Source organism: Opisthocomus hoazin, chromosome 6 (assembly GCF_030867145.1).
Source record: "Opisthocomus hoazin isolate bOpiHoa1 chromosome 6, bOpiHoa1.hap1, whole genome shotgun sequence".
Classification (NCBI taxonomy): domain Eukaryota; kingdom Metazoa; phylum Chordata; class Aves; order Opisthocomiformes; family Opisthocomidae; genus Opisthocomus; species Opisthocomus hoazin.
This window is the reverse complement of record NC_134419.1, coordinates 40,709,271-40,724,159: the sequence shown is the minus strand read 5'-3', so window position 1 is coordinate 40,724,159 and position 14,889 is coordinate 40,709,271. Positions and strand designations below refer to the sequence as shown.

General features: G+C 51.3%; 1 protein-coding gene across 13 annotated transcripts in view; it reads left to right on the top strand.

Moving 5' to 3' along the window:
* The window catches only part of CAMK2G (calcium/calmodulin dependent protein kinase II gamma), a 117,421-nt gene that overhangs the window by 40,501 nt on the left and 62,031 nt on the right, over nucleotides 1-14,889 (top strand). For all 13 annotated transcript variants that reach the window (XM_075422884.1, XM_075422883.1, XM_075422887.1 and 10 more), the window contains exon 3: nucleotides 13,324-13,383. In XM_075422884.1, coding sequence (XP_075278999.1) covers nucleotides 13,324-13,383 — 60 coding nt within the window. The remainder of the gene's footprint in view (nucleotides 1-13,323; nucleotides 13,384-14,889) is intronic.

Sequence of the window (14,889 nt, the reverse complement as noted above, 5' to 3'; positions counted from 1 at the left end):
TTTTCTTTCTTCTTTTGGCCCACCTCCTTTTCCGCCTCTCGCTTTTTGCTTGAGATGGGCAGCAATTTACAGATCTGAAGGCTTTGAGATAACACAAGAACTGCAGTTTCAACCCCTTGCCCTCAGTCTTTTTGGATCTACAGGGTGGAGTTAATCAGTGAGGACTGCTGTTCTGGGTATGTTGTCTGGTAATCAGTGAATCTGGCCATCTCTTGAGATTTGGTAAGTGTCTGTCATCTTGGTACCATCCTGTGCAATTCAAAGCCAAAATGCACCACGTAATTTAGAACCAAACAATAGCAGAAGACTTGTTGGGGGGGAAAAAAGCTGTAGATGGCCTTGATTTCCCTGTTACGGTAATGAAGCAGCAGTAAAATGCCCCCAGGCAAGCAACATCTAAACTGTTCTAGCCAGGAGCATTAAACATTCATCAAAACAAGAAATAAACTGAGCCAGAGAATAAATCAACTGTAGCACAGCAGCTGCTTTTTTGGAAAAGACGCAAGTCAAGTGCCTCTTTCCCTGGAAATCTGAAAGCAGCCATAGGGATGGGGTAGGGCGACTGGTTCCAAGCTGTTGTGCTCGCCAGAGGCCAGATCTGGAACTTCTACGTGAAGGAAGCTGTTTTCAGGCTGTGCTCTTCTCGAGCAGAACGCAGGCTTTGTCGGGTGGCAGTTCCACCCAAACAGGCTAAACGTTGGTTTTTAAAAGTTTCAATTTTTTTTTTCCTCACTTCTGAACACTGGACCTTATAATGAAAATCCATTAGGTCCTCGTGTGGCGTTGAGCTGGGATTTCGTGCTTCCCACCGTGAGGTATGGTGAGGTGTGGCAGCAGTGCTAATGCTGCCCCTATCAGTTTTTACTTGGAGAGACTGCTCAAAATCCATTAGATGGGAGCTGCATTGTTTCTCTCTTCGCTTCTCTTTCTGCAGAAGGAGGAAAAACGCGGTAATGAGACACTCGGATTCCAAAGACCTGAGCTGGTTCACAGATTTGTCACTGACATGGTCTCTGGTTTCAGTATCTCTGCTTTCCTCCTCCAGCTCTTTAAAGATAGGGAAATAACTTTGTGCTTAGGAGGTTTTCAGGCTGCATGGTGAATGTTTGTTACAGACCTAGAGATTCCCTGACAAAACATGCTGTGGAAGTAGGCATTCTTCTATGGGGATTTTTTTGTTTGCTTTCTAACATGGTTTCTTTCCCCTATTTAAGTATCTGTCTTCTAGAAATTTGCCAGAATTTCCATTTTCCCAAAATCTCTGCTTGTGATCTGCAGGTCTAGGAAGGATTCAAGAGAGAGGTCTGCAACGGGCACCTAAGAAAAACATTATTGCATAGCGCTTGGTGAGCTAAGAGACATTGCTGTGCGTATCGTCCTGCCCATCTCGTTGCAGAAAGTGTGTGGAAACCCTCTAAAATTTAGACTATGTTTATTTCAAAAATCACTTGACCCTTCTTAATCTCTGCAAAAGTACGTTGGGATGCTGTTTATTTAAACACACGTTCTGCAGCCAGCCTCTTGGATCCAAACGCAATCCTCTGCTTGACTTTCTAACCAAAAAAATGTGGCTCTGTGTGTGTGGAATGTAGCTGTGTGTAGCTGCAGCCTCCTGCCTCTTCATCCTCCGAGCCACGGCTTCTGCCTTTCTCTGCGTGGGAGCCCGTAGCACTGCCCAGAGACACGGGCGGGCTCTCGAGCTGCCGCGTCGGGATGTTGGATGCCGTGGGCACTGCAGCAGCTCTTGGGGCTCTCATGCTTCCAGGAGCAACCACCCCAGCACCTGCAGAACAGCAGAGCACACACCTCCACTCTGCCCTACCTTTAATACTTGATATTTTTAATTGTTCCCGCCAACAGTTTTCCACGCCCGATCTCAGTTTTACAGGGAAGATCAGCTCCTTGCGTGCAAGCCTTCCGACGGTCGGCTGGGCTGCGGGGCTGGTGTCTCGCCTCTTCTCTGACTCCGGGGCTGGCTGCGGTCCCGTGCGATGCCAGGCTCATTCTGCGTCTCTGCCCTGCAGTCGTCTGGGGGAAGGGATTGGTGGTGAAGGAGGGGTGAGGGTGAGATTCTGCTCTCGGTCTTGGTGAAGCTGCTGGGTAAGCCGGTCACATGAAATGAAAAAATACATCAGCTCCCCTCCCCCGTGCACTGGAGTGTTTCTTGGCTCTGCACCCAACCTAGCAGCTGAGCACGTGGTTTACTTGTAAAATGCAGTTTAAAAAAAAAAAAATGGTGCCATTGCGGGTGGGAAACCAGGGGTGGGAGGGCTAGACGGGGGCTGCTGCGCCTGCTGCCGGGGCAGGGAAGGGTGCGTGGCCCTGCTGGGACAGGAGCTCGGGGAACGTGTGCTGCGGGGCGGCGGAGGAAAGGCAAAACAGAGGGGAAGGCGCCGAACCGCAGGCCTGCCGGGGGGAGGACGTGGAGGGGTTGCGGGGAGGCTGTGCTTTTTTAAGAGCTAGACCAGGCAAGAACTCTGAGCTGGAGGTCTTCTTGCAGGGTACGAGGTCTGAAGTGACCACAACAGAGGGTTGTGTGAACTTTTTTTGGTGCAAGAAAGGGAGGGGGGTGGTTTGACCATTCAGAGCTGTGGAGCTCAGCACCTTCTGGTTTGAAAACTTCACTCCTTTTGCGAGTTGTGTTCGTATCACGCAGTTCTTCCTTTCTTTGGCACGCAGGCGCTCGTAAGCTTTTCAAATGACACTAAGCAAACATGCCCAAGGAGAGCAACAATACACCGTCACACTCATCGCCGACCTCTTAGGGGCCTTCAAGGAAACGCGTGGCCAGGCTGGAAGGCCTGGTGGTTGCACCAGCCTTAGGGGGAGGGCAATTACACCGCATTTCTTCCTGTGTCACCACTGCGGCAAGAGCAGTTAACGCCTCCTGGCCGCAGCAGAATAAAACAAGAGACAAGGATTCCTGCCCCTTGCAGTGCTGCTACCTGCCTGCCAGCGTTTACGGTTGGTGACCTCTATTGCTTGAGCTCAGGAGGAATCACAGAATGGTCGGGGTTGGAAGGGACCTCAGTGGGTCATCTAGTCCAACTCTCCTGCCAAAGCAGGGTCACCTACAGTAGGCTGTAGAGGACCGTGTCCAGGCGGGTCTTGAATATCTCAAGAGAAGGAGACTCCACAACCTCCCTGGGCAGCCTGGGCCAGGGCTGTGTCACCCTCAGACGGAAGAAGTTCTTCCTCATGTCCAGACGGAACTTCCTCTGCTTCAGTTTGTGCCCGATGCCCCTTGTCCTGTTGCTGGGCACCACTGAACAGAGTCTGGCCCCATCCTCCTGACACCCACCCTGCAGATATTTGTAAGTATATATTAGGTCCCCTCTCAGCCTTCTCTTCTCCAGGCTGAACAAGCCCAGCTCCCTCAGCTTCTCCTCGTAGGAGAGATGCTCCAGTCCCCTCACCATCCTCGCAGCCCTCCGCTGGACTCTCTCCAGTAGCTCCTCATCTTTCTTGAAGTGGGGAGCCCAGAACTGGACAGAGTACTCCAGATGAGGCCTCACCAGGGCAGTGTAGAGGGAGAGAAGAACCTCCCTCGACCTGCTGACCACACTCCTCCCAATGCACCCCAGGATCCCATTGGCCTTCTTGGCAGCCAGGGCACACTGCTGGCTCATGGTTAACCTGTCGTCCACCAGGACACCCAGGTCCTTCTCCACAGAGCTGCTCTCCAGCAGGTCCACCCCAAGCCTGTACTGATGCATGGGGTTGTTCATGGTCAGCTGGAGAATGGACTGCTTCGGAGAGGAGCTACAATGGTGCGGGGATGGTTCCCAGTACCTCCCGCTGCAGCACCGGCATTCCTTGTGCTTCATCCCACCCTGAGCAAAGAAGGCTTGTAGAAGCAAGAAACTGCGCTCTTTGCAGTAGGCAGTGGAGCAGGTAGGGTTGGTGAACTGGTGGGCAGTTTTAATGGCAGAGTTCTGGGCATTAGCCTAGCACACGATGGAATTCAGATTAGAAGCTCTTGGAAATTCTTCACTGGTTTTTAGTAGCGAAAGTGACTAATTGGTGGGAAAAGCAAACACAGAATAAAGCAGAGTTGGAGCAGCCCTTGTACATCCCACTGGCAACATGGAAGGGATGACTGAGGAGATGAAGAGACCTTTATCTTGCCAGCAAGAGGAACTGGTATGCCCTCAGAGGAGATGTGTGCCAGAAGCAGGGCTTGTAAGTGAGGGATGGCATGTATGTCACATCAGAGCTTGCCAAAGACTTTGGTGCTTTGGCCTGTGTCAGTTGTTCTGCAGGCAGATTTCCTCCACCTTCCCAGTGCAGTCACGGTGCCGGCTCATTTTTCCATGGCTGCACCGACACGGAGCCTTCAGGCTGGACCCACGGGGCTCCACCTGGGCAGTTGATTTTGGCAGAAGACGAATGGGAACAGCTTTCGAAATGGCTCAAAGAGCAGGGCTCTAAGGGCCTGAGGCTTGTGGGGAAGGGTGGCAGGGATGTTTTGTCGAGGGCTTTACAAAACCCTGCTCCGAGCACTGCAGCATGCTGAGAGGGAGGTCCCTCGCCCGGATTCTGGGCTGGTCGCACGTGCGAAGCCAAGGACTAGGCCTGCGGTGGCCGGGGTGCTTGCTGCTGCCCTCTCCGTACACTGGTGCGTGCAGGTGCATTTGGATTCCGTGTCGCTTTGCAGTGCTGGCTTTGGTCAAACCGTGGGATCTGCTGTAGACAAGAACCTAGGCTGCATGGTGGGAGTTCTCTCAGAGAGACAGAAAACGCCCAGTCTGGCTTTATCTGTGCCTTTGCAGACAGGGGCTGGCGTGTCAGGCTTGAGCACACTTAATCCCCATGCGCTCACCTCGTTAGTCACAGCAGAGATGCCTCTCACCTATGGCTGAGAGCCTGCCCTCATTCAGTATCACAGAATTCCAGCATGGCAGGGGTTGGCAGGGCCCTCTGTGGGTCACCCAGCCCAACCCCCTGTTGAAGCAGGGTCACCCAGAGCAGGCTGCACAGCACCGCGTCCAGGGGGGGCTTGAATATCTCCAGAGAAGGAGACTCCACAGCCTCCCTGGGCAGTCTGTGCCAGGGCTCCGTCACCCTCAGAGGGAAGAAGTTCTTCCTCGTCTTCAGCTGGAGCTTCCTCTGCTTCAGTTTGTGCCCAGTAATTTGATCTCTTTTGCCTCGTGAAGTTCCTGGAAAGTTACTGGTGTCTGTGCGAGCCCAAGCTCCCCGCTTCCTCCTTCTGCGCTCATCGGGGTGCTTTGCTTTTGCTTTGTAGTGTGGGTGATGGGTGATACTCGGGGCATGCAATCCTGCTGAAAGCAAGGGGACAGGAATTCTCCTGCCTTTCCCAGGTCTACCTGCTGGGTGACACAAAGAAAAACAGTGGATGAGTTGTTTGCTGATAAATTGAAAAATATGCGTGTGAAAAGACGCAGCAGCTTCAAAAACACCCTGTGTAGAAACTGCTGTGGCAAAGGTGCACACTGACTATTTTAAAATAGTCTCTTGGGTATTTTTAATACCTTCTTTCCTTTTGCCGCTGTTGTGCATATGTTCATATCTGCCTTCAGGGAGATGATCTTTGCAAAGTAACTAAAAGGTAAGAAAATACTGGAAAAGAGAATAGAATTCCCTGGCCTACCCTTCAGGGTGCTTGTTGGAGATACAAACATAGTTACTTATCCTAGAATCACAGAATGGTTTAGATTGGAAGGGACCTTGACGATCATCTGGTTCCAACCCCCCTGCCATCAGCAGGGACATCTTCCACCAGCCCAGGTTGCTCAGAGCTCCATCCAACCTGGCCTTGAGCACTGCCAGGGAGGGGGCAGCCACAGCTTCTCTGGACAACCTGGGCCAGTGTTTCACCACCCTCATGGGGAAGAATTTCTTCCTCATATCTAATCTCAATCTGCCCTCTTTCAGTTTAGAGCTGTTCCCCTTTGTCCTATCGCTACACCCCTTTGTGAAAAGCCCCTCTCCATCCTTCCTGTTGGCCCCTCCAGGCACTGGCAGCTGCTCTAAGGTCACCCCGGAGCCTTCTCTTCTCCAGGCTGAACAGCCCCAGCTCCCTCAGCCTGTCCTCGCAGAAGTGCTCCAGCCCTCGGATCATCTCTGTGGCCTCCTCTGGACCCGCTCCAACACATCCATGTCCTTTTTAAATCACCTTGCCTTCTACTCTGTGATGTTGGTAGTCTGATTTCTGTGTTACTTCAACAAAAGAGTGGAAACTTTGTTCGACGTTTGTGTAGTTCAATCCTATTTAGTTTGTTTTGTTTTTCCAGTGCAGTGACACCAAAGGGTTCACGGCTACTGGTGGGCAGAAACACAGCTTGTTACCAACTGCGTGAGCTTTCTGGCTGCCTGTAAGATCCATGTGTGTATGTACTTCTAGGAGTAGTGTTACACTTTTACACGTGGGGTTGTTTGCTTCTGGGAGGTTGGGAGAGCGTGGGAAAAGGCTGGTACAAGGTAATCGCATTAATGGTTTTGCTGGAGGAAAGGCTTTGTGAGGAAGTACGTCTGCCGGCACTTCTTGAAAGAAGGCTTGTATTTATTGTGTCCTCTTGGCACTTGAACCTCCTCCTTTGTCAGCAGCTGAAGGCAAGCGGTGAGGATTTCGCCACCGCTCTTCGTTTCTCTAGCTTTCGCTGGGTGAGAAGAGTGGAGCTTTGTTCCCTCCTCACCCGCTGGCTCCGGCCGTGGCTTCCCCTCGGTGACTTCGTGGCTGGTGGGCAGTCGCTGCAGCGAGACGCTGCTGGCTGTGGCAGGGGGTGGCAGCCCCTCTGCCCAGGCGCTGGGGACATGCAGGGGGTGGCAGCCCCTCTGCCCGGGCGCTGGGGACGTCGTGCCACTGGGCTTGCTTTGTGCTGGGAGGCTGGAAAGAAGGCTTGGGCTTGCAGAAATGTCACACGCAGTGGGAGTAGCGTGCTGCCACGGATTGATTCATTTTGGCTGGTCCTTGAAATGGCGACGTAGAAACACTGAAATGGAAACGGCAAAGTCCTGGGCTGCAGGTAGCTGGGGGGAGGGAGAGCGTTTGGAAGTGTTATTATATGCTTATTTTCTTTATATTTTTCTTTAGGCATCTGCTGTTAGCTCTTGTCAGAAAGGATAGACTGAATCTACGGGGGTCTCTGGTTGTTCCTAAGGCCTAGGATGATTTTTCGTTTCTACTAATTTCTGCGGAAGGGGAAATAGCGGTGGGCTGGACTGGCTGGTCTTCGTGTTCAAAGTGGTGCTGTGGCATGGCACACTCTCCTGGGCCACCCGACTGCAAACGCTGAGAGATCTCAGCTGTTCTGTAGCACGGTCTTGTTGGAAAAAGAAGAGAATATGGGGGAAGGTCTGTGGCTTGAGATGCGGGATGAGGGAGCCAGCTCTCTTGTGCTGGGAATGTCTCGGAGAGGAAGTTTAAATTTAAACATGCAAAGAAAAGCACGAAGGAACCTCAAGGCTCAGAGCAGTCTCACACGACAAAATGTATTTGATGCAAATTCGATTTCTGTCTTGAAGCAACTCCAACGGTATCTTAACAGCTGGCACCAATTGACGATCTCCCGGAATTGGCATGATGACAGCAATCAAACTGAATTTATTGCTTTGGGTTTGATTCCTCTTCCGGACTCTTCCTGTTCTCAGAAATGTAATCGAGAGCGTGTTCCCACAGGAATGGTAACGTCAAGCCTCCGTTAACAGCGGCGATGGAGCGCGGTCCTGGTGCGGGATGAAGCCAGGTGGGCTGGAGTACCAAGCAGCCGGATTGTGTGTTCCGGTCGAGAACAGGAGGATTGAGTGATGGCAAAGGGAGGAGCACGGGTTTTCTCTTCATGACACAGTTTCTCATCAAACGGAGATGATTCACAACTCAGCGTTAGTTTTGTTGCTGCTGCTTCTTACTCCATTTGGGAAAGAATCTGCCTTCCCATTGGGGTGGCTAACTTTTAGGCTGCTAAAGTGTGTCCTCCACCTGCTTTTTTTATTTTGTTGTTAAGGCAGGTGTACTAAAGAAAGAGCAAGCTCAGTGTAGCTGCCGTTTGGTGAGGTAAGCCAGCAGATGCTTCAGTTGGGGTGCTGCTTTCCACGTGGAACTGTTTCGAAGCGACGCTGTGTTTCTAATGCTTCTTGAAGCAAGTATGGTCGAATTAACTTTTTCCACCTCATTTTCTGGTAGATGGGAAGTTACTCGCTCTCACTGATAAATCTTGGTTTGATTTATTTCAGTAACTGTTTTGTCCACTCTTTCAGTTAGTTTTTAATGCTGCCTGCTGCGTGCCAGGAGAAGGAGCTACCTGGAATAAGCGTGGGTTTGCTGATGTTTGTTCCTAGAGCAGTAAATGTCGGAGCTCCTGGGGCAGGCAGAGGGGTTGGGGCGGAAGGGGCATGTCTCGGCAAACCTCCCCTGTCACCGGTCCTTCATGGAGCTTGTGGCAAGAGTTTGGCTGGAAAGCGTGGGTTTTGCGCGGCAGCTGCGTGCAGCTGAAAGGAAGCCCCTCTCCCCATCCCTCGGGAGCAGGACCCATTCAGGGCATCGTGGCTGTGTCTGAAGTCAGAGCTGTCTGAAGGCGTTCTGCTCCAGGCCCGGGGTCCCCTGGGAGGAGAAGGGCCTGGTGAGGAAGAGCCCTGCGAAGCAGCCATGCCTGTGGTGCCTGGAGGGGAAAACTGGGAGCTGATTCCCTGGGGAAGCACAGAGCCCAGGAGTTGGGTCTTAACGTTACCCGTCCATATCCATCACCACGTCGGTGGGCTAACAGGCAGAAGCGGTCAGACGATGACAAAATTTCCTTATAAAAGAGTAAGAAATGCACATCGGCGTAAAACTAGTCACGTTCCCCACTCTGCTGGAGATTGCCAGGTTTTTGCGAAGTAAAGCTGTCTGCGTTTTGGTGTTTCTTTTGGGTACACCTTTCTTTTACATCAGGTTATCCTGTTTATCTGCTGAGGTTTGATGCATTTGGGACATACAGGCCAAACTATCACGGTTTTGGTCTGCTGTCGTCCATACGCAGGCAGGGTCGGTTTTGTTTTAACCTGCTCAGCTGGAGATTTACAGCTGCGACATTACTGGTTGTGCACGGCCACTGCTGTGCGTCTGTGGTGCACCAGTGGCCCTGTCCCAGTCACTGGACTGCGTGTTTGTGTACAGTGAAGCAGTTTTGTTTTTGCAGGTCCGTAAATCTCACCAATGATGCTAACACAATCATTCTTGCTTTCTATTAAAGCAAACCCCTAGACAAATCGAGACCCAACCCAAAGAAATCCCAGCTCTGAACAGGCAGTTTCTTCCCAGGTATGTTTTGAAGAACCCCAGTATGAACATGACTAGAACAACACTTGGCACGCAGTATTTGCAGAGCAATAATGTTAAAGGTACTTGGCTTAAACGTAGTCTCAGATGCTGAACCGAGATGCAGAAATCATATCCTGTGAAGGACTAGTGAAGAGAAACAGATATTCACACCTTAGTTTGTGTACCAAACATGAGAAAGTTTTCTCCTGCTGTTTTTAAGCACCATCTCCGTAAGCATTTACATTTTAATTTTTGCCACAAAAGAGCTTAATGTAGACTGCACTTCTCTGTCTGTGTAGATACTAATTGCTTCAGACAGTAGGTAGAAGAATTGTCCAAATAGCAAGATGCTCTTTTTTTGGCTGGAAAACAGTAAATGAATATTAGATGAGTGTTTGTAATATCCTGTACTTAAGTTTTAAGCATCATCTATTGTTCAGGGCTAGACAGCTCTGTAACCTAGCAGGAAAACAGCTTAATGAAACCCAATATTTGGAAGCAGGAGGTAGATGAATTCAAACGTGGAACAGCAGTGCTGAATTGTAACAGGAACTAACATTTGGAGTAACTTCTGTGGGTGTATGGCTTTGTCACTTGAAGCCCTGAATGGGAACCCGCAGGTTTTCTGAAGGATGTACGGTATTTTAGGCAAGTGATGGAAATTGCTGGTTGAATTTTGTAGTTGGTGAAAGGTGGGAAATAAGCCTGATGTCCCTAGGCCTGGGGTGCTGTAGGGTAGGCCGGGTGTGTTGCTGGTAGCTGCTAGGTGCACTTCCCCTGGGCGTTACGAATCACAGAATCACAGAATGATCGGGGCTGGAAGGGACCTCTGTGGGTCACCCAGCCCAACGCCCTGCCCAAGCAGGGTCACCCAGAGCAGGCTGCACAGCACCACGGCCAGGCGGGTCTGGAATATCTCCAGAGAAGGAGACTCCACAACCTCAACACCTCCGGTCCACAAATGCCTTGCAGGAAGAAGCTTGGTCTTTTGGGCCGAGGGAGGAGAAACGATTCGCTTTGCAAGCTCTTGATAAGGCACGGATCCGAAACCATGTCATCTTTTCATCGTTTTTCTAATACTGTGAAGAATACTTTGCATTTTTAAGGTTAAAATGTGTTAAGGCCCAGCCTTTGACTGCTCTGCAGGACTCAGAATTTTGCTTTTTCTATCTCCTACTGGGAATAAACGTTGTTAGACCAGAGAAAGGTAAAGTCACAGCTCCATGTTTATTCCTTATGCGTTTAGGCACCAGGTTGTTCCCCACGAGTCCCAAATTGACTGCGTTGCCGATCCGTGGAACGAGTCAAATGCCGACGCCGTGCCAAAGGCCATGGGGCGATGAAGAACGATTTAAAAAAGGGCTCTCTTTGGGGATGAGGTGGGGGGGGGCTCTTTCCAAGTCACAGCCTGGGCCACGTTCTGGTGCTGCCTGCCACGGGACGGGAGATCCCGCAGGAACGGGATCGGGATCCCGCAGGACCCGCGCAGCAAACCCACCCAGCCTGACCTTTCGCTGCTCCGGCTGCTGCGGGCTGGTGCTCCTGGGGCTGGAGCGTGCTTTCTCTCTGCGAGTTGTGCTTGAGTTTGCCTGTTTTGTTGCCCTGGAGACAGAAGAGTGTGGTATGCTTTCCCCCTGACCAGAAATAGTTTCCTGTACCTTGTGACCGGAGCGCTGCACTCCTCCCCTGGTCTCCGGCCAGGCTGCGTGGTGCCGGAGGGATGGGCTGTGGGGTGATGACCTCCCGTCACAAGTTCTGGTGTGGCTGCTGCTGCCCGTGATCGCTAGCTGCCCTCCCTCCGCCTCGCCGGTGTAGGATTTCGGGGGAGCAATTGCTCTTGATTTACATCCCCCATGGCATTTTGATGGTTATGTCATTTTGTTTGAGCCTTGCTCCCATCAGCTGTCTGTCCTGGCTGTCAGGGCTCGGTGGCTGAGTAGCACGTGGTGAGCCCTTACCTCTCCTTCCCCCTTTGCTCAGCTGTTTTTGCTGTCTGCTTCCCCGTGTCCTTGTAGCTGGGAACAGATTCTCAGCAAGTGTAACCGCGCACGAGGGCAACGTGATCCGGGTGGGTGAAGGATCCCCTTCTGTAGGAGTTCCAAGTAGAGCTGGGAGGGTGAGCGGGGGATTCGCGAGACCCAGGCGTGCAGGCAGGCTGTGGGGATAGTTGATCTAAAGCTGTTGCCCTGCTGTGAGAATCTGGCCTGGGTGCAGTCTTGCGAGCGCGTTTTGCAGACCTTGGTTTGGGAGAGACGCTGCGAAAAGGGAGGCCGAGGCACCGCCGCCCTCCCCAGCAATGCAGGCGAGAAAGTGCGAGCTCGCACTGCACCAAGGCCTCGGGAGCGGGGACGCTCTGCAGGCTCGCTTGCTGCTGCTGCTGTGTCGGAGAGTGGTTCTGGCACGGAGCTCTAAAATATATGCAACAACAACAATAATTTCCAGGACTGAGAAGCAGGAGAGATGAAAGGAGTAATTTACCTTCCCCCATCCCTGAAAGGTAGCAGATGAGGATGTAAGCACATCTCAGCCCTATTATTAATTGGGACATTTTCTATAGTTCAGCAGTGGGAAAGGAGACAGAAATCCTGCAGTGCCCTGAGCTGCTAGTCCCAGCCTGGGAGAGAAAAGTGTGCTGGGCAGAGATCTGGCTGGGGCTCTGCCTTCTGCTCACGGGGAAGAGAGCAGTTGCCCGCAGCCTTCCTTGATGAAGGGAAGGGGAAGACCACGCAGAGACCATGGAGCCGCACCAACTGTTCTTAGGCGGAGCCGTGTGGTGTGGCTTTGTTGAAGTGGGTTTCTGGGGGGTTTCCTATAAATCGGAGGGTGCTGCGTTCCTCCTGGTGATCTGCCAAGTAGCCCAGCCAGCCAAAGGTCCTGCTTACTCCCTTGGCAAAGACTTGTGGTGTCACAGGAGATGCTGAGAAGGTTTGTTTTCAAGCCTGTGTGCTGAAGATCTGCTGCAGAGGAAGTGTCAGGAGCAGTGCTGCTTCCCCTTGCAATGTTCATTTGATGGCTGGACTGGGGAGGGAGGACAGTCCTTGCTTCTTCCCTCTTTCTAGGCATCTGCGTCCCCAAAAGTCTAGAGGTTAGCAGCTGCCAGGGCTGCCTGAAGGATTTGCCTCCCTCAGATCCTGTCAGTGAATCTGTGCCTGTCCCGTGTGAGCACTGCGCTTGAGAGGATGGGGGCTTTGTGGTGCCAGTTGGGGACTCGGTCGTTGCTCGAGTGAAGGATCTCCTGTCTGAGCCTCAGTGGCTAAAAAGCTTCTTGGCTGAGATGGGCAGAGTTACGCTAGCTCCCTCTCCTTGCCTTGCCCTCACGCACATCACATTTCTAGGGAGGAGAAACCATTTTTTACTCTTCTTGATATTTTTTTTTTTCCTTTAATCCAGATGACAGTCGTGCTCGAACTGATGTTGCCTTTAGGCTGGAATAAGCATACTTAGCATTTGGGCAGAACTCGCCTGGAGATCTTGAGGTGCTTGATCAGCATTTCACCAGCGAGTCCGTCCGTGGGTACTGAAGTACGGTTATCTTTGCGGTTCACTGGAGCGGGCAGAGTTGCCCGCTTCACGCCATGGCTGCGTGCTAGCAGGAGCTGTGTGTTTCTCCTGCCTCCTCTGCCCTTCTTCCCCAGTGTTTCTCTGGAGTGGAAGCAGATTCTTGTCCCATTGCATGGGGGCTGTTTCTTCAGAGGCTTTTCCTCCCCCTCCTCAGCCCTGGAGAAGGGGAGAAGTCTCAGAAGGGATGTCACTGGAAGCAGCTCTGCGTATTTGTGAGGCTGATGAAAGAGCGGTGTCTTTGACTCTGCCACTCCTTGCTTTGAATCCGAGGAGGGAATATCAGTTCAGCGCTAGCACCGGAGCAGGAGCTGGGGTCCTCCCGCAGCCTCGGCTGCGCAGCCTTCACCTGAAACAACTGGGAGGTTTTTGGAGACGGTCATGTTCCAGGAATCCCAGCCCTCTGGATGGCTGCTAGGTCACTGGCTGCCTTGCTCCCTGGAACACGAACAGGAGCTTAGTTCAGAGTTGTGGTGCTTAACGCCTTGTTTCTTATTCTCTTTCAGATCACCAGAAACTGGAACGTGAAGCTCGAATCTGCCGACTTCTAAAGCATCCAAATATTGGTAAACCTCCTTGGGCTCGGAGGGCCGGGGGTGAGAGAGGAGTAGTGTGTCTCATCTAGTGCTCTGCAAGAGAGCAGATGTGTTCTGAATCTTCACAACTCGTCAACCTTGCCTGTTCAATCACCTCAGTTTCTCTCTCTTGGACAAATTCTGCGTATGACCCGTCCATTCCCTTAGCACAGTGGCCCAGATGTTCACCAGAGTGAGCCGTGTTCCCGTCCGCTCGCCTCGGAAGAGCTGTCCCCGCTTCACGGGTGATGCATGACTCTGGTCTGCTTATCTGGCATTCTGCAATGGGAGTGACCTGTTGGGTGTGTTCTCCCCACACCTGCCTTCGGTTTCCTCCTCCTGGAACTTTTTCAGTGTCCGTTTAGATGCTGTGTTCAGTGACATGGTCAAAGTGAAGGGCAGGTGGGCTGGTATGGCAGCTCTTCTCATTGCAGTGGCCGCTTACTCTGAAAGCGAGAGACCAAAACCAAACTGCCCATTTTGGCAGTGGTCAAAAAAAGGAAGAGTGGTGGAGTAAAGGCAATAGATTTCTCTAGAAATACAGGAAGAGGCAAAATAAGGCAGCTTTGAACCAAAACTATGTTTGTTACTGAACTGTAGAGAGAGAGGGCATGGATTTTTATCAAGTTCCAAAGCACCAGAGAAGTTTATCCGAAGGTTTCTTTTAGAGAAATTTCGCGTTGTTGGAAGTGAGAAAAAAAAGTGGAGATAATTTGAGAAAAAAAATCTGGACCATTAATAATGCCTTCTTTAGGGTCTTTAAATAATTAAAGCCCGTGGGATCCTAGCTAAGGCCTAATTTGAGTTAATTTATTTAAGAAAACATTAAGAAATACCAGGCTGCCACCTTCCACTAAACCACCGTTCAATATCCCTGTCTGGGAAACCTGTGATGCATTACACTGTCTTTCTTCTGCATAACTGTATCTGTCAGCGTCGACAGTGTTTTACGGGTGTCTGTCTGGGCTCCTGACTTGCAGCTCCGTAATCATTTGCTGCTGTCCTCTGAAGAGCTGGGAGAGGAAGGGTGTCTTAACAGCATACCCCGTGGGCCAGCCCATTCCGTATGTGACAAAGGAGCAATTTCCACAAGCTCGGGACCTCATAAAACACCAAGCACCTTTAGTAGCAGCTTCTCAGCAGCGGAAAGAGCTTGCTTGCGTCTGACTGTAGTTGTGGAGGTACGGCGAGAGGAGAGGAGCAGCGGCCACCTTCCACAGTAATTTGCACTGAGGAGTATATTGGCCAGTCAATTTATTGCTTGGCAATATTCGAAATGACTAAAACTCATATTAGCTAGTTATTGAGCTTCATTTGCCCCAGAAGACTTGTTGCACTTAGTTTAGTGGGTGATGTCACTTTTTGTTTTAGCATTTCTTACGTCTTCTTGTGCCAGGCCTCTTGCAGAGTAAATCTTATACACAAGAGGAAAGCCACTTTTAGAAGTAAACCGCACCGAAAACAGCAACGTATCGTATTCCTGGTTCGGTTCTGCAG